At 45.6% G+C, this 22,691-nt stretch overlaps 1 protein-coding gene across 2 annotated transcripts in view; it reads left to right on the top strand.

Annotated features, from left to right (window-relative positions):
- LOC111158692 (methylenetetrahydrofolate dehydrogenase (NADP+ dependent) 1 like) overlaps positions 1-22,691 on the top strand; it is a 185,219-nt gene that overhangs the window by 46,589 nt on the left and 115,939 nt on the right. For both annotated transcript variants that reach the window (XM_022520898.1, XM_022520899.1), the window contains exons 12-18: positions 2,177-2,313; positions 3,800-3,846; positions 8,503-8,610; positions 9,692-9,766; positions 11,016-11,118; positions 16,012-16,088; positions 21,378-21,518. In XM_022520898.1, the coding sequence (XP_022376606.1) occupies positions 2,177-2,313; positions 3,800-3,846; positions 8,503-8,610; positions 9,692-9,766; positions 11,016-11,118; positions 16,012-16,088; positions 21,378-21,518 (688 nt within the window). The remainder of the gene's footprint in view (positions 1-2,176; positions 2,314-3,799; positions 3,847-8,502; positions 8,611-9,691; positions 9,767-11,015; positions 11,119-16,011; positions 16,089-21,377; positions 21,519-22,691) is intronic.

Here is a 22,691-nt window from a genome sequence, read left to right as displayed (position 1 = left end):
TAAATACACAGTAAATGCCGTGGGGTAGAGAGAGGAGCAGATAAGCTACAGGGAGACCTTGAGGAAGAGAATGAACAGAAATCACAGTCCATAAACTCTGAGCTCTTACAGAAAAAAGAAATTCGGTGCTCATTGTTTTTCCGAGTCAGCTTGATAATTTGGAGTCAGAGTTAAGGACAGTGGGATAGCAATTAAATCCAGATCTAATATCAAGTGTAGGATTGAGGTAAAATAAAATTTTTATTGTAGCTCTCCTTTTATTGCTCCCAATAAATACTTCCTGCTTTTTGATTTTCCTGGATTGTATTAGTTGGCAGAAAGCTAAGCGGTCCTGTGTTTCTAATTAAGAATTTGGATGGTTTGCTGGAGTTTTGAAGAGGTCATCTCTGGGTGTGTCTGCCTTGGGATGTTAGCCCATCCTTGGGAATGGAAATGTAATTCTTCATGTGACACGCTCAAGTAAACCACCTCTTCCTTTGTAAACAGAAGATGCTCAGTCCAGTACTTAATCCGCCCTATCCTTGATTCCGCGTTTGTTTTTTTCAGGCTATCACAAGATTGTGATGCCTTTGGCTGACCAACTGCTTCTATTGTTGTTGTACCAAGAAAATAGAAAGTTGACTCAAAGAGTAAACACTTGTAACTGCGTCTTCATGGCGACCAAGTGTCATGTGGCTTGAGGGGTTTAAAGTTTACTTCACCAAGTGTGTTTGGCTTGGCGCCCCAGCTCGCTACCAGCGACCCTGTTGCTAGGGACGGTGATGGCTGCCAGGCCCTCACCTGGCGTCAGACATCTCTGCGTCTCTGTGGCATGTGATTCTGTGCAGACTTCCGTGGTTCCCTTCAGAGACCCTGTCACACCCCTGCCTCATCCTCAGGATTTCTCGCTTCTGCTCCTTCCAAGTTTCCTTTTGCTTTTTCTGACTATTCATTAAGAGAACGTGTTCTTGATGATTCCATCCTTATCCCTCTTTGTACTGTGGTTACTCTCACTGAGTGATCTTTCCTGTTCCCATGCTTGAAATTGTTAATTAATGGTTAACAGCAGTTAAAAAATTTCTATCCATAGAAGTAACCTGGAATTGTTTCCATTTCCATAGAAGTAACCTGGGGAAGTCTGGTAGCTTGCCTGGTTTTGATGTCCAGCTCTACTGCTTACTAATTGTGTGGCCCTGGGCAAATTATTGAACCTTCTCGTGCCTCAGTTTCCTCATCCATTAAATGAGGATAAAAAAGTACCCAATAAGTATAAAGCACAAAGCCTCACGTATTAACTACCCCAAACCCACACTCAATTTTATTTGGCTAATGTTTGGTTATAATGAGAGATGTCAGCTTTCTGTTTGATTATGAGAGATGTCAGCTCTCATCTTAGGTATTGCTTTCTCTCTGAAGCCTTCCCTGTGCTCCAGATCTCATCAGACCCTCCTGCCGTGTGCTCTCATAACACAGCCTCATTGCCAAGTTTCTGCCCTATGTGCTTATCATTTTATTGGACTAATTCTTCCCCAGTATTTGAGGGGCTGTTGGATGAGAAAGGATGGAGTTGAATATGTCTGACTCCGTGAGATAGGAGCCACAGGAATGCAGACATCTCTCCTTGGGACTATAAACACTATCTGGAAATGAATGGGCTACCATAGAGGTAGCACGCCTCCATCACTGTTTGTGTTGAAACACGGTAGAGACAAGCCCTGAACAGTAATGTCTAGAAGGAGATAGGTGAGTGGGACGACAGGATGCCTTCCAATCCTAGGAATCTGGCCGCAGATCACTGAGAAGGCCTTGTGCCCACATTGAACCCCCAGTAAATGGCCCCAGAAGAATGAGTGCCAGATCATCCATCAAAAAGAAATGAGGTTGTCTTAATTATTTAAACCACTTAATGGATAATGCTATGCCATTTCTTGAAGCTGAGAATGTTATCACTGGTGAATAACTTTTCTTTTTTGGTCTCTTGCTGGAGGTGTGTCTGTATCTTGGCTTTTGCGTAAGCATGGCCCGTGTCATGTGAATAGACTGTAAACGTCCTTGAAAGTTGAAACGCTTACGTGAATTTTCGGGTGACGTGTTCTCTTCCAAATGCTTCTGATTTGGTTCTGGTACTGTAGGTTGATTTTGCATAGGTTGTTCAGGAAGTATTATGAAATTCACTTTTTTTTCCCCCTCACACCAGGATCACACCCACCCCTCTCGGGGAAGGGAAAAGCACCGTGACAGTTGGGCTTGTACAGGCACTGACTGCACACCTGAACATCAACTCCTTTGCCTGCCTCAGGCAGCCTTCTCAAGGGCCAACTTTTGGAGTTAAAGGTACGTGATTTAACAACTGCTACATTTTTCAGGGCAAAATTTGAGGCAGAGAAGAGTTTTGAAAGAACGTCATCAACAGATAGGGAGTTAAGACCAGAGGAACTGGTACATTCCATCCCCACGTGCACCCCCCTCACACACTCAGTATGTGGTGGTCACCCCAAGATGCCCCCCACTGCAGAAGGGGGCTGCAGTGTGTGGGGAGGGGTTCAGCCACGCCCCCCGGGGAAGCCCATTTCCTGGTTCCCTGGAGCAGTCGCTGGGCCTGTGTTCACCACTCCAGCCTTGGGCGGAAGCCATCGAGCTCATCAGGACCTTCTTTGCCAAGCCGCTTTGCGATTCTGCCACTCGTATTGCCGTTTTATCATCCCTGCCACGGAGAAAGGCCTTTCCCTCTAAACAGTCAGAGAGCCTTTCAGCTGGGCCCGAGGGCTCATCCCGTCAAAGTTGTTGTCAGGCCGGCCGTGCTCTGGAAGCTGACCGGCCGTGGACAGAGCTGCGGGGAAATTTCTGTCTGGCTGTGCTGGGCCCACATCAGGCACGGGCACACTCCCTACTCCCTCTCCGCTGACTGGCCATGACGTCATTCTGCAGCTCACATTACAACAGCCTTTCCTGCTGCGATTACTATTGGTTCTTGGCACCAATGGTGGTTGTTCGCAGGATGATGTTTATGTTACCATCACAGCCGTTAATAAGTCCTGGCTCGTTAAGTACCGATAACTCATAGGATGTCAGACATGATGCAGCGGGACAAACACTAAACTCGGAGCAAGAAGGCTGTGGTTTTATCCGGGCCGTGTCACTTACCGCTGTGTGACGCTGTGTTTTCTGGTTGTCACCTCTCTGAGTCACATCTGTGATTATGCAAAGTGGCTGATAGTATCCGGCTCGCTGAGTTGCGAGGGCCAAATGAGATAGCGTATAAAAGACATGGTGCACTGTGAAATGATAGGACGCAGAAGGTACCACTCTTGCTTAAAGAAAACGAAATCTTTTTAATGTAGTAACTTTACTATTTTGAGCGATAATCAGCACACCAGACCTTACATATGATTATCTAAAATCCCTTGACTGAATTTTACCATGTGTTAGTCTGAGTTCACCAGATGGGTTTTTTTGAACCAAGTTTTTTGATACTTCAAGCATGTGCAATTTAGATAACACAGCTGCCTAGATCTAAGAATAAATGAATAAAATAATCTCGTGTTGGCTGTAATGACCTTTGCTATATTATTTTTACCTTTTTTTTTTTTTTTAAACCAAGACACTGAAGGCCTTCCATTGCACAGTTAGACAGAGTTGGGACTTTTCCCCCTTTTTGTTCTGCTTTGAGAGGCAGTTAATGTTTTTTACCACCTGTTATTTCATCTTGGGGGTGCCGGCCTTCCTGCTGGGTTGGGGGAGCTGTGACCCTAGGACCCTGATCATCCTGCATGGCCTTAATTGGTGATGGATTTCAAACAATGCCTTCTCTGTCCTACAGGGGGCGCTGCAGGTGGAGGATATGCCCAGGTCATCCCCATGGAAGAGGTAAGATCTCCGCGGAAAAACGTGTCATGTGTCACTGTTTTTCCTTCCTGGAACTTTTTGCTGGGCCCCATAAGCCCAGGCCCAGTCCTTGATCCTCAATCCCAGAATCCTAAAGGCTCTGCAGACCAAAACCCTTTGCGTGACATACAGTGGCAAAACCTGACATTGACTCTTCTGAGCCATTCGTGTCTATGGGATTTGCTGTAAATATTCATATATTTTGCAGCAGCTTTGATTCACGGATACAGACCTAAACCCTGCTTGGGGTGTATTATTAAAAAACTAGAGGTATATCACACTGTTTCTAAATGACCAAAAATTCCGAATTCCAAACTCCACATGGCTTCAAGGCTTCTGGAGAAGACAGTGGAGACCTAGCTCCCCATTAGTCGTCAGCTATACGTCCCAGTCAGGAGGACTTGGACTCCTCCCTTGGGCAAAGTGATACTCCAAAATAGTTCCAAAGAGGGGCACCTGGGTGGCTCAGATGGGTAGCCTCTGCCTTCAGCTCAGGTTATGATCCTGGGGTCCTGGGATCGAGTCCAGCATTGGGCTCCCTGCTCAGTGGGGAGTCTACTTCTCCCTCTCCCTCTGCCTGCTTCTCCCTCTGCTCATGCTCTCTCTGTTAAATGAATATATTTTTAAAAAATCTTTACTAAAAAAAAAAAAATAATTCCTAAGAAAAATGGGCAAAAAAAGCCAAAGGTGTCCATTCTTATTTCTGCAAGAACTCCTACCCCCACATCACCACCCGCTTGTCCCCTGCATCTGACCGTCTGAGCAGGCCTCCTCACTTCTCTCTGCATCAGCCTCTTACTTCTGGTCCCAAGAAATCTTTCCAAAACCCAAGTCTGAGCCGGTTGCTTCCCTGTTCAGTGCATCTCAGTGGCGACCCCCTCACCATCCATGTCGGGTAGCATGGCAGGTCCTCGTGTGCCCCAGCCTCCCTGCCTCAGGTCCCCACGGACACCCGCCCTTTCCCCACCTCATCAGACTCCCTGCCAACTCCTGGCCTCTCATCTCTTGATTCCAAGCCTGGAGCGTTCTTCCCTTCCTGTTGTGCCCTCCGTGCCTCAGCCTGTCCTTCTCTAGCTTTTGTTCCACCCCCCGGATCCCCTCAGATTCTGTTTCTCTCATCCGGATTGGTAGCCCGGGGTGCGTTAGAGGCCAGAGACCCGGCACGCAGCCCGGCGCCCAGCACACAACAGAGGCTCACTGGGAAATGTGTGTTGGTTCCATTGGATGAATAGGAAAGGTGTTTACCTATGACGGCCTGAGTGTCAGGGAAGCTACGAGGGCAATCTGGACACTTTTTGAGTATTGGGGGTGGGGTGAGAGAGAATAGTGCAGGGCATTGCTGAAAAGATAGCCCCAAGCCTCCCATCTGAACGGGGATGAGTAATATTCACAAGCCAGGAAGAACCAGAGCCAGGAAGCCAGGTTGGGGATCTGGAGTACAAGGAACATGCCCAGGGGAATGGCTCGGGGATTTCTGCGCAAATATTCAAAAGGCATTGGTGTCCTGCTGTCACATGGCATCAGCTGCATGGCTCAGACTTGGGGCAGACTTAAGGCATATGATAGTTGTAACTGCCTTGTGATCATTAGGTGAGCCAGAAACAATCAGGCAGCTTGTTCCTTGAATTCAAAGACCTCTGGTATCTTGTTCATCTCTCTGTCTCCCCGGCTCTGAGCACAATGCCCAGCACTTAGATCATGTTTGTTGACCGAGTGCATGAATAGACAGTGTACCGAAAGAACCTTAATAAACAGTCATGGGGATATGTTTGAATAAATTCCAGATGGGTTGAGGAATTAAAAGTGAAAATACTGGGACTGGAAGGGTGAGAAGGAGCCAGGATTGTGAGGCTGGGGGAAGTATCCCAGGCAGTGGGACCTGCTCAGAGGACAGCACTGAGGCAGTAGGCATTGGTTCTCTTTAGCGAACAAGAGGGCACCAATTTGTGTCTGTGGGCCAGCAGGGGTGGAGGGAGTAAGGTATAAAAACGGGCGGGGGCCAGCTCTTTCAGGCTATGAAGTTCATGACCAAGAGCCTGGATATTATTGGAATATCATTGTCCGCCATTGAAGGAATCTTGACAAAGTAATAATATGATATAAATTGAGTTTTTTAAGAATCCTCCTGGCTTCTGTACAGAGAATAGACTGCCAGGAGTCCAGAGTGGATGCTAGGAGTCTAGAAGGAGAACCAGAGGAAAGATGGTGGTGTGGTCCAAGGTGGTGGCATTGAGGATGGAGAAAGGTTGTCAGTGACGGAAGACATGTTTCCTCGGTTTTCAGAATTAGATGAGGGGCATGAGGAGGGGGAAGACATCCAGGTTAGCGAGCTGAGCAACCCCATAGTCATTTTAACGGAGGATGGAGGGAGGGGTACCTGTGTGGCTCAGTCCGTTAAGTGTCCAGTTCTTAATCTTGGCTCAGGTCTTGATCTCAGGGTCATGAGTTCAAGCTCCATGCTTTGTGTGGAGCTTACTTAAAAAAAAAAAAAAAAAAGGATCAGAAATGGAGGATGGGGGGCCGGGGTAATGGCCATGTGGCTAAAGCTGTGGGGGCAAAGGGGTTGTGGTCAGAAGAAGAGAGACCTGTTTGGGGCCAGTGGACACCCCAACGGATATCAAATAGGCAAAAGGAAAGAAAAACAGGCCAGTTTTCATTTTAACATGGGGAAAGGATTCAATAGAAACGTCAGAAAAAGGGGGCACCTGGGTGGCTCAGAGGGCTAAGCCTCTGCCTTCGGCTCAGGTCATGATCCCAGAGTCCTGGGATCGAGCCCCACATCGGGCTCTCTGCTCAGCAGGGAGCCTGCTTCCCCTCTCTTTCTCTGCCTGCCTCTCTGCCTACTTGTGATCTCTGTCTGTCAAATAAATAAATAAAATCTTTAAAAAAAAAAAAAAAGAAACATCAGAAAAGGTTAACGAACCAGTCGTTGTTTGTTTTCAGTGATAATCAAATTAATCTACATTAAAACTACTAGCAGTTATTTGACTTACCAAATTGGCAGAGTTGGATTTTTTTTTAATAATAATAGTACTAAATATTAGCAGTGAGAGATAGACATATACTGCTGGGAGGCATATGTTGGTAAAATTTTCCTGGAGGGCAAGTTAAAAAAAAGTATCAAGTGCCTTTAAAACAGTATCATAGCTTCTGGCCTAGTTTATCCTAAGCAAAAACTGGCTGTGTATGCAAAGATATAATTTTAAACTATTTTCCCATGAGACAGTCTTAAATGTCTTCTAATAGGATAGCACACTAACTGTATTTTGAAGACTATTTAATGATGTAAAAATGCTAGTAATATTAACACTGAGTATAAAAGGTAAAGTGGGGGCGCCTGGGTGGCTCAGTGGGTTAAGCCTCTGCCTTCGGCACAGGTCATGCTCCCAGGGTGCTGGGATCGAGCCCCGCATCGGGCTCTCTGCTCAGCAGGGAGCCTGCTTCCTCCTCTCTCTCTCTGCCTGCCTCTCTGCCTACTTGTGATCTCTGTCTGTCAAATAAATAAATAAAATCTTAAAAAAAAAATAAGATAAATAAAAGCTAAGGTGTAGGGGAGCCTGACTGGCTAAGTCTGTTGAGTGTCTGACTCTTGATTTCAGTTCAGGTTTTGATCTCTTGGTTACTAGTTTGAGCCCTGTCTTGGGCTCTGCACTAAGTATGGAACCTACTTTAAAAAAAAAAAAAAAAAAAAAAAAACAAGGTGTAAACTATTTTGGTGTTATGATCTTGATATTAGAAGTTATGAATTTTATAAAATATACATATGTAATTTTTCATATTTTCTACTTATCATATACTTTATATTATAAAATGAGGTTTTTACTGATCAGCTGGTGTTTTGGGCGTGGCACTTCAATTCTTTCAGAAAGCAGTTTTGATGGTATTATCAAGATTTTTAATCCAGAAACCACACTGCTGGAAATATATGGCTTATTAGCAACTAATTAAAAAAATTATTTGCATGTATTCTTTTTAATTGTAGTCTTCTTTGCAAAAGTGAAAATTGGGTTGCAATTTAAATATCTAGACATAAGAAACTGAAAACTTTTGGAACATCTATTCCATTATACAGACTCTGTGAACTGTAACTACATATAAACAAGATAGTTACATTAAAACACATAGAGTAATAAGTTCCTTAAATGAAAATTTACCAAATGTGTTATAAGTATGCCCAGTCTACAAATAATAAACATGCATGCACTTAAGACCAGAATGAAAATAACAGAATAGAGTCTTGAGGGTGATAACATTTTTTTTACTTCTCAGGCTTTCTGTCATATATTATTCTTTTCTTACTGTTTATTTTATTCTCTGCCTCATTTTAAAGTATATTCGATGTGACACTATTTTCTAAATCACGAAAACAAGGAAACTGATTATTAAGGCCATCAGAATGTCTCACCCTTAACCCAAGAACAAAAGATGAAAGACTTTGTGGTGACCCAGTCGGCTTAAGAGTTCTTTGTTGTCAAGTGGAAAACTCTGACATTGATTTTTTGATTTAGGCTGTTTTGTGGACTTAGCTCATGATAAGGCTATGTGTAATTAGTGCAATAGTTTATTTATTCAGAAAGCCCTGGAACACTGCCGTGCTTGCCTGAGACCAGTAGAAAGACGTTTCCATGTCATTTACAGTTCAACCTTCACTTGACCGGGGACATCCACGCCATCACTGCTGCCAATAACCTCCTGGCCGCCGCTATTGACACGAGGATTTTTCATGAAAACACTCAAACCAATAAGGTGAGAAAGTTTCTTTGCTGGCCCTTTTGGGCATCTTATCCTGGGATTTCCAGATTCTTAAGGAGTTCGTGAGAAAACTTTGAAGTCTGTAAACTGTTTGAAATTATATAAAACATTTTGTGAACTCTACTTGTCCTTATTTCTTGGGGAGAAGATCCATGCTTTGGTCTGCTTCTCAAATGAGTTTATGACCCCTGCTGTGTTGTTGGGTGAATTATGTTAGTTGTATGTTGAAACAGGACTTTCAGTTTTAAAGGCAGTTGGTAGACCAGTTCTCTTCATTCTGTTCAAAGGTCCAGTCCCTGGTCTGTACTAAGAGGATTAGAAAGTTATCTTTTTTTTTTTTTTTTTTTTTTAAGATTTTATTTATTTTTCAGAGAGGGAGAGAGAGCGAGCGAGCACAGGCAGACAGAATGGCAGGCAGAGGCAGAGGGAGAAGCAGGCTCCCCGCTGAGCAAGGAGCCCGATGTGGGACTCGATCCCAGGACGCTGGGATCATGACCTGAGCCGAAGGCAGCTGCTTAACCAACTGAGCCACCCAGGCGTCCCAGAAAGTTATCTTTTATACTGTCATGTTACATGTAGCCATTCTAGATGTGATTTGAAAGGGATTAGACCCCCTTGTTGGGCTTCAGGTGCACACAGCTGATGTAAACAAACACCTGATGGGGATAGAGTACCAGGTGCTAATTGTTCATAGACAGAGGACATGGACAAAAGTGGGACTTTCTGGCATATTTACAAGGGTCTTGACTTCCTCCAATGAAAGTAATCCCTTGTGAGTTTTGGAAGCCCAATATAGATAAATATTAATTTGATGGTTGTGAGGCTATGTAGATAAAGAAATATTTATATTTATGCAAAGTCTTTGCAATGTGCCTTATTTCAGATCTAGTCAGATTTATTAAAACGATAGAACTTAAGGCTGCATGGTTTATATTAGCCAAGAATTTTAATAGGGTCTCTAATCTAAATAATTTGGTTATAAATGTAATGAACTTTGTCATATCCTGTGAATTATCCAAGTTCATAGTTGGCTCTTAAGCTTTTGTGGGGTTTTATTTTTGTTTTGTGTTTTTAGGCGCTGTATAATCGACTCGTTCCTTCGGTGAATGGTGTTCGAGGGTTTTCAAGCATTCAGCTTGCTCGGCTGAAAGTAAGTTTGCACTTCCTGGCTCTTCCACAAGAAAATAATCCTGGAGACAAATCAGAAAGATGATCAAAACCAGCAATTTTGAACTTGATTTGATCTTGGTTTTCAGACACCCTTTGAGGTGTTAAAGTCTAGAGACAGACCAACGTAACAGAGAGAAGAGAACCAGAAACCTCAGACCTGATTATATTAAAGAGCTGGTGGACAGACTAGTTCCCCTTTTGAGGTCTCCGTTCCTTCCATAAACTGAGAGGACTGCTTTGCAGACCCAGCGTACCTAGTCCACTGACAGATCAAATTTCTGAGAGCCCTTCTCTTTCATGAATTTTCTTCAATTTCTAGGAAATAAGATACATTTTCCCTGAAAATGTATCTGTGTCAGGTTTTATGCAGGAAGATGCTAAGGTCATACTAGTAAAAGCAATCTTAATTCTCACCCATATTATCATTTCCTAGTTCTGTTTGCTGCTGTCCTACTCATCACAGTGATTCCCCCTTGCTCTTTTCAGAAACTGAAAACTAACTTTAATGGTAAAACTGGCAGCCACTGATGGGTGATCATTGATTTTAAAAACTCACCACCCTGCTTCCGAACCAAGTTTAGTTTGTTGAGACCATGTGCGCTGGACTAACCTCAGCAGCCACAACATGGGGGTCATTCCTGTTGGCATTCATGCTTTCACATTATTTTCTTATGCTTCATTAGGAGCTTTCAGAAAATGTTTCCTTTACAGAAATGGATGCACTCAGAGTTTTAATGACATTTTTTTCACAGTGTACTAGAGATAACTTGTTTTTTTAAAAAACGGGCATCACCTTGACTTGAGTTATTGGTATTGGTGTTTGAAAGAAGAGCTAATGAACCAGAACGTCAGTTATGTGGACAGCAGCCGATGTCCCTTCTGAGTGGAGGACACGTGGCCACATCGCCCAGTCCTGATAGTCTTGGGCCCGGACAGCAGCAAGTCGTGTTCTCTGTCCTAGCAGCCACGCCTGATTTCAGTGTCATTTAGGGTGTATTACAAATATCCATGTCTTGCATTTCAGGGATATGTGGGTAGGAATTGGCCTCACCCACAATTTATTGTAAGTTCAGTGTAGTTTCTGGTTTTTTTGTTTTGTTTTTATTTCAGTGTAGTTCTAAAAAGACTTCCGAGTCATGGAGGAAATAAAATAACAGGGATCATTTGGGGTACATTTTGCTTTCTCTTCCTTGCTAAAATCGATCACATTTTTCCCCCTTCATCATTAGAAACTGGGAATAAATAAGACAGATCCCAACGCTCTGACGGAAGAGGAAATCGGGAAATTCTCCCGTCTCAACATCGACCCCTCCACCGTCACGTGGCAGAGAGGTAGGCGCTGCCTGTGGGCTCGGGGGTGACAGTTGTCCAGTTGCAGCGCTGAAATCGCTTTCCCCAAGCACCCGGTCTCACGTCTTCCCCTCGCCCTCCCAGTGTGGGATCCAGACTCCCTCTGTGGGCTTCAAGAACAAGTCATCTCCCCTGTTCGCTCACCCTCGCATCCTACGTAGGAGGAAGAGTCACTCCCCCTCTGGAGCCTGCTGCTCCTCCCGGGCTCTCTCCCATTCACTCCCCCGACACACGTCCAGGGAGCGCTACTCCCTTTTCTTCTCCCTGGGTAGTAGCGCCTGAAGCTCAGAGGGTCTTGGAAGGGTCAGGAGGTCTGGATGCCTGACCCTTCTGTGCGTTCTCCTCAGACCTGCCCCCTCGCTTTCCTCCTTCCTCCCCACTTCCAGAACTTCTTTTATCAGATGCCTGCTTGATTGCTGTGTCCTTGTAGTAGATGTTCTTATGAGCACACGCCCATCTTGCAGGTCGGCAGCTTCAGAACATAGAGATGTTCTTCTGTCACCCCTTTGCTCAGAAGCCCGCAGTGTGTGTGATAAAATCCCGTGTGGGGCACAGAGGCGGCCAGGAAGCTTGTCCTGAAGCATCCCCGTGATGTGGCCCCAAGGGGCTTTTTCCTCTATGTCTGCTTTCCAGATAGCTGGGCCGAACCTTGTCCTTCTGCCCGTCTGCCCCCCCGTCCCCACGCCGTCCCCTTGCCTAGACCCTCCTGGACACAGCCCGTATCCCCCCTGTCACGAAGGGGACACAAAGCTTTCCTTCTGAGAATCTGTTCAACCAGTGCGTGAAGAGCCTAGTGTTTTCCTGTAAACCAGGAAATGGAGAGACAAAGACCAGAGGCTGAGTCTTGGCTCCACCGGGTAGGAGCTGTGCAGCTATAAACAAGCGACTGTCTCCGTTTTCTCATCCGTAAAATGGAACAGTAGTTAGCCAAGTCTGCCTGGCTTGGTTCTGCTGCCACAAGAGAGTGCTTTGCAAACTCAACGGCACTGCCCAAGCCATCAGCAGACGCCATCATGGGAGCCGTAGCAGGAGTGTTCTGAGCATTTGTCTCCCATGCTGAGGGAGAGGAACGCCATTTTGGAAACTCAAAAAAATATAGAGTTTTTTTTTGTCTACATTTTATAGATTTTTATATAAAATCTATATATGTAGAATCTATAAAAATTTATAACTTTTTATCTCTTTTTTTTTAAAGATTTTATTTATTTATTTGACAGAGAGAGATCACAAGCAGGCAGAGAGGCAGGCAGAGAGACAGGAGGAAGCAGGCTCCCTGCTGAGCAGAGAGCCCGATTATAACTTTTTAAATAAAACCTACAGGTCTATAGATTTTGGATCCTGCCAGCTTCGTGTATGTTACAAGTAGCACGTTCCATTTCATTGGCTCTTTATTGTGGTGGAAACTTTACATGGATCTAGAATATTCCTTTGTGAATGAACCACAATTTATTATTTAATAGAGAAACGACAGTTGTAATAATGGGTATGAACGTCATCAGCATTTTATTGGGAAGCCTGCTGACTTTTTTTAATAACGGAAGTGACAGCTTTTCAAAAGCTATTCCAGATAAACACGAGAATTATGTGATTGTTTAATGGTATTAAAATAAAGAAAATATTATGGGTGTCAACAAGCAACCTGGATTGGAAGAGTTTAGAATGACATTTGCTAGGTAGTTTGGCTCTGACTCCCATGAATTAATATAAAAAATGGAACTCTTTACCAAGTGAATTGAGGACATTTAATGTAGAGTCTTTTTTTTTTTTTTTAAGGCAATATGAGGTTTGACCTAGAAATAGCGTAATCCTCATGATGAGATTAGGTCCTTATATGACTTGGGGGACACTCATGGATGGTGTGGGGCTGAACACCTCGCCTCGGACTATACGAATGGCATGGATTTATGGAAGGACCAGCCTTTCCTTTCTGCCTTTGGAAGAAATGTAACTGATATTTCTTTCACCCTGTGTCTCCTCTCAGAAGCTTATGGGCCTCATTGCCTGGCAATAACATGGGTCCAGAGCCAATAGACTATTCCAGAAACAACATAAAAAGAAGGAACAAATAGGGACGCCCAGGTGGCTCAATGGGTTAAGCATCTCCCTTTGGCTCAGGTCATGATCTTAGGGTCCTGAGATCGAGTCCCGCATTGGGCTCCTTGCTCAGTGGGGAGCCTGCTTCTCCCCCTGCTTGTGCTCACTTGCTCTCTGTCTCTCTCTTTCCTTCTCTGGCAAATAAATAAAATCTTAAAAAAGAAGAAGAAGGAGGAGGAGGAGGAGGAACAGTAGCCACCAAGCCATTTTGTAGCTCCCAGAGGAGCAAGAGCCCCTGCCTCTCTGAGCACCGCCCCTCCCATGTAGGGGGGCTACAGTCTTCTCTTCTCTCCTGTCTCGTTGGTTCATCCACCTCCAGGCCATTAGACAGAGGTCCCACAGGCCTCAGTCACCCTCAGTGAAGTGACATCAGTTCTTGGTTCCCAGCACAGCCCCCCGAGCTAGGCTTGCAGGGAATCATGACAGTTCTACCCCCAAAACGAAAACAGTGGCCATGCCCTCCCTGACCAAGTGCCTTGACCCGCCCAGCACCCCAACCGCTGTCGTTCAGGAAACCACTCCGCTCGCCGTGGGTGTTCCTCAGAACACAGGCAGCACGGTAGTGCCTGAGGCCCCCGCAGACCCACACTCACCTGCACCTTCCATCTCTCCTGTGCGAGTCCGAGCTTCCGATCTGAGATTGACATCTGGTTCGTCTTTGCGTCCCTGGCCTGCTCGCGTGGGACCTGGTACAAAACTCGCCCTCAGTGACTCTTCTGGAGTGAACACGTGCGTTCCGCCGTCCAGCTTTAGCTCTAACATTGAGAGGCCGGAATGAAGCATCACTAACTTACGGTTCCTTCCTGGTATCTACCTTGTGTGTAGGAATTTAATTTTCCCATCTCTTCCGTGGCCTTGACACACCCACACGTCTCCCCACCAAGCATCCAAAACCTGCTGGGGGGGGGCGCCTGGGTGGCTCAGTGGGTTGAGGCCTCTGCCTTCGGCTCAGGTCATGATCCCAGGGTTCTGGGATCGAGCTCCGCGTCGGGCTCTCTGCTCGGCAGGGAGCCTGCTTCCCTCCCCCCTTCTCTCTCTGCCTGCCTCTCTGCCTACTTGTGATCTCTGTCTATCAAATGAATAAATAAAATCTTTAAAAAAAAAAACAAAACCTGCTGGGATCCCGTAACACACGCAGCCTTCCACTGGCCCTGCTTCGAGCGGATCCTGCCAGACTTTTTTATTTTTTTCTTTTTGGTTTGTTTGTGTTCTCTCTGCTCAGTAACAGCAGCTGAATTTCCAACGCAAACATCATACCCGTCTTATGCCAGGATTGCGTATCCCGCACATCAGAGTGGGAAGTGTTTTTACCGTGACTGTGCCACAGGTCTTGGCAATAAGTACTAGCTAGTGGAAGTTTCCCAAAAAGCGTTTCTTGCTCTGTGTAGACTCTGGCTGGACCTTCAAATCATCCAGGCCTGTATGTGTTTGACGTGTGAAGTTTGAGTGTGCGCGTGAGTGTGTTTGTGTATCTGAGTGTGTACATGAATGTGAGAGAGAGGGCGTGTCGCATGGAGAGTGGCACCGGCTGAGTCAGGGAACAGTGGGAGGGCAAGGTGGGCAGGCCGGCGGAGGCCTCGTGTGGGAAGGAAAAACTTGACATTTCTCAACCTAAGATGCTCTCAGTCCCCAAATACAGAATTCTCACCATCAGTTTTGTCAGGGCCATATAATGCGTCGTCACGGCGGATAGCTTGTTCTTGGAAGCCACATGAATTATTAGTGAAGCCCGCATCCTTCTCGCTGATTTCTTGCCATTGTCATTCCGGTTTGCACTCAACAGACCTAGTTTCCACAAACAAATGCAAGTCAGCGCCGTTCAGACAAACCAGCGAAAGCCATACAAATTGGTACCTGCTTTAATCACAGCTGACTTCTTCCCTCCCTCCCCACCTTACTGCTTTATTGTATTGGGGTAAAATAATACATATCATGAGATTTTAACCATTTATGAGTGTTAAGATCTGTGTTAAATACGTTCACTAGGCTTCTAGGGGTTATGCCATCCCCACACTCTATACCTGGAACCTTCCATCATCCCCAAGAAAAACTATGTACCCATTGAACAATAACTCCCCATCTCCCCAGCCCCCCACAACCACTGTTCCACGTTCTCACTCTGTGAGTTTGGTAGTTCACGTCAGTGGGATCATACAACGTTAGTCCTCTCTCTCCGGCTGATTTCACGACACATAGCATTCCCATGTCTGTCCGTGTGGTTGTTTGTTCCCTTGGTTTGGGCTGTGTGATCGTCTGCAGACCACATTTTCTTCATCCATTCACCTGTTGATGGACACTTGGCTCTTCCACCTTTGGGTGTCGGGAAGGATGCCGCAGTGAATGTGAATGCTCGGAGACGTGTTCGAGCCCCTGCTCTGGGTTCTGCCGGCTGTATACCTAGGACCGTCGTGGCTGCGTCCTGCGGTGGTTCAGCGTTGAACGCTTTCAGAACCAAAATTGGCTTCTTCTTGTGACTCGGGTTCAGGGTAAAATGTGACCACATCGGAAATGGTTTTCGTTTACTACCTAGTAAAACACGGCACCCCGCCTTCGCCCCCACCCCGACACACCCTATCATATCACCGCCTTCGTCTTGCTACGGCACTCAGTGCCACCTGATGTTTTCAATCTGGCTCTATGTCTGTTCCCTGGGATGTCAGGGGCAGCATAGCCAGACCTGCCTCTTGCCCCCCACGGCCTCCTTGGCCCTCACGACAGTTCCAGGTGCACGGGGTAGCTGGTCTGTACCTGTGGATTGAAGAAGCTTTATCTCTTTTTCAGTATTGGATACAAATGACCGATTTCTACGAAAAATAACGATTGGGCAGGCCCCCACCGAGAAGGGCTATTCCCGGCAGGTACGTGACCTTTCTGTGTGGGCGTGGCTCCATTCTTGCTAGTGATGGTTTGCACCAAATCTGATGTGGGTTCTCTGCTTCTCTTCTTTCGGTCATCCACCTACAGTGGCCAGTATGTTTCTCATCATGTCAAGGTGTTGCTCCCATCCCTCAGCAGGACTGGGAGGGGTGCAGGAGGCAAAACGGCCCCTGTATTTTCTTACTATCCTTTTCCTGGGTGACTTCAGTTGTAGTTCTGGGAAGAACCACTCAGGGTGTCTTTTGAATATAAATTTTTACATATTTTATTATAAATCCATCAAGTTCATTCTACCTCTGCTAACAACTGAAAAAAGAAAATCTCAAACACATTACTCAAGTTTCATAAACCAAAGAGTAAACACCTCGTTATTTAGTAGCCTGAAATGTTTTGAAGAATAATGTCCTATTACCCAAAAGCAGAAACTGCAGAAGGTAAGTTACGATGTTTACTTCCATTTCATGTAGAGACATGCTTAGGGAGCATAAAATCACTCTGTGATTTTTCAGTCAGGTACAGCACGCCTCTAGATTTTTTTCCCCTTAGATTTTATTTATTTATTTATTTGATGGAGAGGGGTGGGGCACATGCAGGGGGAGCAGCAGAGGGAGAGAAAGAAGCAGATTCCCTACTGAGCAAGAACCCCAACATGGGGCTCGATCGAAGGACCCTGGGATCATGACCTGAGCCGAAGGCAGATGCTTAACAACTGAGCCACCAGGTGCTGCACGGGGAGAGTGTGATACTCACACCAACGCTAAGGGTAAAGCAGATTGCGAAGAGTTGCCACAGACAAAAACGTCCTGACTGATCACGCAGGAGTGAGCCCCGGGCTGGCCTCGGGTTTCTCACCGATGGCGCCAGTGGCCAGTGGCCCTGGGAAATGGATCCCGACTTCGGAAGGGAAAGGAGTTTGCATCTTAGAATCCTCGAGGAGAAGGAGGGCTGCAGCAGCCGTCAGGCCCGCTGAGCAGAGAAGGCAGAGGCCACAGCTGGGCCGGGTCGGACCCGGCAGGGCTTGCTGTCCGTGTCAGCGGTCATGGACGTGACATCCAGAAACGTGAAAGAAGAGATCGTTTTGATGTCATAAAAAGTTAAGATTTTGAACATGGAAAGCTGACATGTACAAAAACATCAAAAGACCAGTAACAGAGCAGGAGGGAATGTTTGCATTAGCTGTAACGAAGGAGTCGGGCACCAGACGGAAGCGCTCCCTCGTTGTGATCCTGGCATGCTGCTCTCAGTGCGGCCTTCACGGCTCCCCTTTACAGCCCAGACTGCCTGGGGGCTCCTGGGGGTTCGGTCAGTTAGGTGGCTGCCTTCAGCTGGGGTCATGATCTCAGGGTCCTGGATGGAGCCCTGCTCAGCGGGGTGTTTGCTTCTCCCTGTCCGCCTGACCCTCCCTCTGTTCATGTGCTCTCGCTAATAAATGAAATCTTAAAAGAGAAAGAAACTGGGACTGCCTGTCCCACAACTCCCTCTTTCCTTTGCCTGCTCTCTCTCTCTCTTTTTTTTTTTAAGATTTTATTTATTTATTTGACAGAGATCACAAGTAGGCAGAGAGGCAGGCAGAGAGAGAGGGGGAAGCAGGCTCCCTGCTGAGCAGAGAGCCAGATGCGGGGCTCGATCCCAGGACCCTGGGATCATGACCTGAGCTGAATGCAGAGGCTTTAACCCACTGAGTCACCCAGGCGCCCTGCCTGCTCTCTTTATCTTGCATGTTTTCTGCCTCCCCCTCCTCAGACGTTTTATGTGAGTTTTCTAAGGGGCAGGAGTTTTTGTCTTCTCTCTTCCTGCTGTACTGTCAGAGCAGCGAACTTCGTTATACAGCAGTAGAAGGTATTCGGTAATTGCTAAGTAGAATAAGAGCAGTTTGCAAACACAAATAAAATGCCAACAAGTGGTCGTAAAACTGCAAGTTAAAACAATGAGGTGCTATTTACCTGTGAGCTTATAAAAACACATAAATCAGGGGGCCTGGGTGGCTCAGTGGATTAAAGCCTCTGCCTTCAGCTCAGGTCATGATCCCAGGGTCCTGGGATCGAGCCCCGCATCGGGCTCTCTGCTCAGCAGGGAGCCTGCTTCCCGCTCTCTCTCTGCCTGCCTCTCTGCCTGCTTGTGATCTCCATCTGTCAAATAAATAAACATAATTTAAAAAAAAAAAACATAAATCAGTACTGAATGTTACTGAGAGTATGAAGATGTAGAGGCATTTATACAGTTTTCATTGGAGTTTAAATTAGTAAAGTTTCTTAGATGATAGTTGTTTGTACTAAAATTTGAAATGACCCAAGAATTCTAGCTTGAGGACATAGAAAAAATAAAGGAATTTCTGCTCCTGTGCAAAAAATAAACAAACAAACAAAAAAACAAAAAAAAAAACCCAATGTATAAGGATATTAATTGCAGCCTTCCTCGGAACGGTGAAATTTGAAGCATCCATCAGGAGGGGCAGTTACATACCGCTGGCTCATTGTTCTGTGCCACAGATATGGCAGGTGAAAATATTACAGTGCCTGTAGGGGAAGTGACAAGTAGAGGTCTCATCCCTATTTATGAAATGGAAAGATTTTTTAAAAATGACACATGAAAAAGATTTGAAGTACGAATAGTTTAATCCAGGTTCTATTAAGAAAAAGCCAGCGTGCATGCTCATATGTGTATATAAACACACAATGGAAGCTGGAGAGATGTACACCAACTTTTGACATGAGTTCTGAAGAGAGGGGTGGGAATGAGGAGTCATTCAAAAGTAACCCTTTCCTGTTTTCTCCAAGTATTTTTGTATTGTCACCAGGTACTGGAGAGATGGGAGGTCAGTAATGGCTGAGATCTGAATGCCTGTCCAGTGCCTCGTAATCATTACACAAGGTCCATCTAGTTTTCTAAGTCTGGTTTACAAATGGGAAAGGCAGGTGTATTATCTTCAGTTACTTACCCAAGGTTCTATCTTGAATTGCTTTATGCCTACATTTATTTTTAAATAAAAAGATTATGTTTAAGAGCTTTAACTATTTTTTTTAACCCTAAGACTCTTGACCTATATCTTTTTAAAGATATACTTATTTGAGAGAGAGAGAGAGAGAGAAAGGGGGGCAGGGAGGAGCAGAGGGAGAGGGAGGCTTCCCGCTGAGCCTAGAGTCTGACGAGGGGCTCGACCTCATGACCCAAGATGATGACCTGAGCCGAATTCAGGAGCGGAATGCTCAGCCAACTGAACCACCCAGGCGCCCCTGACATATTTTTATGTTAGTAAAGGTAGCGCTATATCATTTTTAACAGCTATATAATACTCCTCTTGCTGATGTATTATAACCAATTAGGCCAGTTCCTATAAATGGGCACTCAGGGTACTTGTTATGTTGGACTTATAAGCTGCAGGAACATTACACACATAATTGTGTAGATTGTCTGACAATATCCTCAGGACATATTCCCAGATCTGTAAGTGGAGAGCCAAAGAAGAAGATTCCCAGTGTTGATACACATTCCCACATTACCTTCCAGAAAAGCCATGTTGATCACATTCATCCAACATCATATATTGTCCTTCGTGTAAATTTGTGAAAAACAGTAACAATCTCTGTATATGATTCTGAAATACTTTATTTGCAAAACAAAAATGACCAGCCTGATCATAAGTACATCTTTGTTAGTAAAATTAATAAGTGATGTTGATTTACTTTTTTTAAAGATTTTATTTATTTATTTGTCAGAGCACAAGCAGGCAGAGGGAGAAGCAGGCTCCCTGCTGAGCAAGGAGCCCAGTGCGAGACTCGATCCCAGCACCCTGAGCCAAAGGCAGACGCTTACCACACTGAGACACTGAGCCCTCCCAATAAGTGATATTTAAATTAACCAATTTGTTTTTGATGTTTTTCAAGGTAGAAAATTTTGAAGTTATAATGACTACTAATGTAGAGCTTATATGTATGTTATAAATACTACTTAATATGTGTATTATAAATACTACTTAATCACATAGTTACTATTTGAAGAGTATCTCTACTCTCATGTTTTGCATAGAAAGCCTCCGAATTTTCAGGCATTTTTAATATGCACTGTTTAGTGCATAGTAAGGGAAAGTAGTATGGAGAATTCCAACTATCACATAATGACAAGTCACTGGTGTTTAGAATGGATTATACTGAAAATGTAATAATTGAGCATAGTTGTATTTGACTTCCGGGTAATATTTTTTTCACTACATCAGTGACTAATGAAATGTCAATGTGGAAACTGCCAGAAAGCTCCTTATTTCCTTCATTTCCTTTCTTGGTGCTGATGGAAATGAACAATAAAATGTCTCATAAGGTCACCCCACCAGGGCACAGCCCTTTTCTCTCTGCGTAAGCTCGCATCTGACTGCCTCACGGGCTCTTGGGAAGAAGAGAATGTAAGCAGAGCCTGATGAAGTGATTTTGTGCAGTGGCTGAATTAGGAGGAGGAGGAAGGCAGGTTCCTTGTTTCTCTTTTAGTTCCTATTGGACCATCTACAGCCTGCAGCGAGAGCCAGCAGAGGGACTAGGAAGGCCCAGGCGTATGTCATAGAAAGTAGCTGCTGTCCAGCATTCATTGCTGGTTGCTTCAAGGTCTGATGGGGCCAAGCCCCCACGGACAGCTGAAATTTGATTCTGTTGTCACCTTTGACTTGGGGGACTACACATGATGGGGTGTCCACACTGCTCTGTGAAGCTCTCTGGGAAACCGGCCTCAGCACCGTCTCTCACTGTCTGCTCCTCATCTCTTTGCTGGACGGACAAATGCCACCCCCAGACACCCGACAACAACAGTGCAGGAGGCCAGCAGCTATTTATTTAGGGGCCGCGCACTGAGTGCCTGCTGTTTCACGCACTGTCCTCCATGCCAGGGACGTGGGAGTGAGCCTTCCCAAAGTTCTTGCCTTCAGGGCCCCACTTTCGGTCATGAAGAGACATGCGTCAGAAAGTCCCATTAGCCATTAATCACAAGTCTGAGACATGCTACAAAAGCCAACCACTAGTGTCATGGCAGGGGTCACCCCGGCCCAGCTCAGCAGAACAAAATCCAGGAAGAGCATGGCTACTGGTAGAGAACCCGCCCCAGAGGACACCAGGCACAAGACCGTGCATGTTTCCAGCACTCCAGACACTCGAGGATGTGAGATCGGCGCACTGAGGCTAGACCCCCGGGCCTTCAGGAACTTAATCGCTGAAGTACGGCTCCTGGTGCAAATGGCCATCCAGATGGCACCACCGCTGACCAGTCCTTCTTCTGCCTTTGCTTTTCAGGCACAGTTTGACATTGCAGTGGCCAGCGAGATCATGGCCGTGCTGGCCTTGACTGACAGCCTGGCGGACATGAAGGAGCGGCTGGGAAGAATGGTGGTGGCCAGTGACAAAAGTGGGCAGCCTGTGACAGCGGAAGATTTGGTGAGTGCATCCATCCCAGGAGCTCTGGAGAGATTGTAATGTCCCTGGCCCGTGTTCAGGAGAATGGAGGTCATCTTCTTACCAGCGTGTGTCACAGACATCCCAGACCATGTCTACACTCACGTTTTCCCCTCACAAGACTGCTGTCTTACAGCGTCTATGATGTGCTTGTCCCTGGCTGCAACCACAGCACGTGACATGTATTTTCTAAGCGTTTCAGGACTCTTGGCAGCCCCGATCTCTGCTCTCTGCCCCGGGCAGGGCGACCTCCTTTGTAGCTCATGGCTTTTTCATAAAGGCCAATAGTGCCTGCTTCCGATGGAGGAAAATCGCCTTTCAAAAGAATAAGAAAGTGACTCCACCTTCATGAAAGGGAGCGTATAGCGCAGATTCATGAAAGGGAGCATAGAGTGCAGATTGGCCCTGACTTGTTTAATTCTGTGCTTTCTTTATATTTGGGTATGACACCCAAATCCCCTTAAATCCTTCTTAGCATCTAGCTCCCCTTCGAGTGCAACAGTGCCTCCCGTTAGCTTTCTGGGTACCCTGGTGCGTCACTGTCCCTTGTAGCGCTCATTCTAACTTGGCACGCCCATCGTTTTCCCTCTTCGTAATCACCATCTTTGCTGTTACCTTAAACCCTGTTGGTATGGCTGTTTCACGTGCTTGAGTGTAGGTGGGACAGAGGCCTCAGGAAAGCCATTGAGCACCCTAAATTTCAGCTAACTTTCCCACATACGGGTCACGTACCATGACGGCAGCTCAAATGCACGCTGATGGTTGGAAAGGGAAAAGACAAATTAATATTTTAATTCCGAGAGGTTAGGGCATAATTGGACCCTTTGCCAGAGTGTCTTGATCACTTTTTGGCTGCTTTTGAAGAGACGAATCTGACTGATTTGTCTCGTAGGTCTTGTGCACTAAATTAAATATTTTTGTTAGCAGCCCCTAGGATGCTTTATATAATAAAGCTGAATGAGAAAACCCACATCCAGGTTGCTGTTAAGGGTACTGTTTTTTATAAACCACGAACATGTGACATGTCTACGTAAACTAACGTATTACGGTTTCCATATCAATATATTCCCCTGTATCCTCTTAATCTTGGGTATCAATAAATACGCATCCAAAATAATTTGAAACTTATTCTGCCACATGATTTCCCCTACATTT

This window comes from Enhydra lutris, unplaced genomic scaffold (genome assembly GCF_002288905.1).
Source record: "Enhydra lutris kenyoni isolate GAN:26980312 unplaced genomic scaffold, ASM228890v2 scaffoldscaffold62, whole genome shotgun sequence".
NCBI lineage: Eukaryota > Metazoa > Chordata > Mammalia > Carnivora > Mustelidae > Enhydra > Enhydra lutris.
The sequence above is the reverse complement of the archived record's forward strand: the minus strand, read 5'-3'. Positions and strand labels throughout refer to the sequence as shown.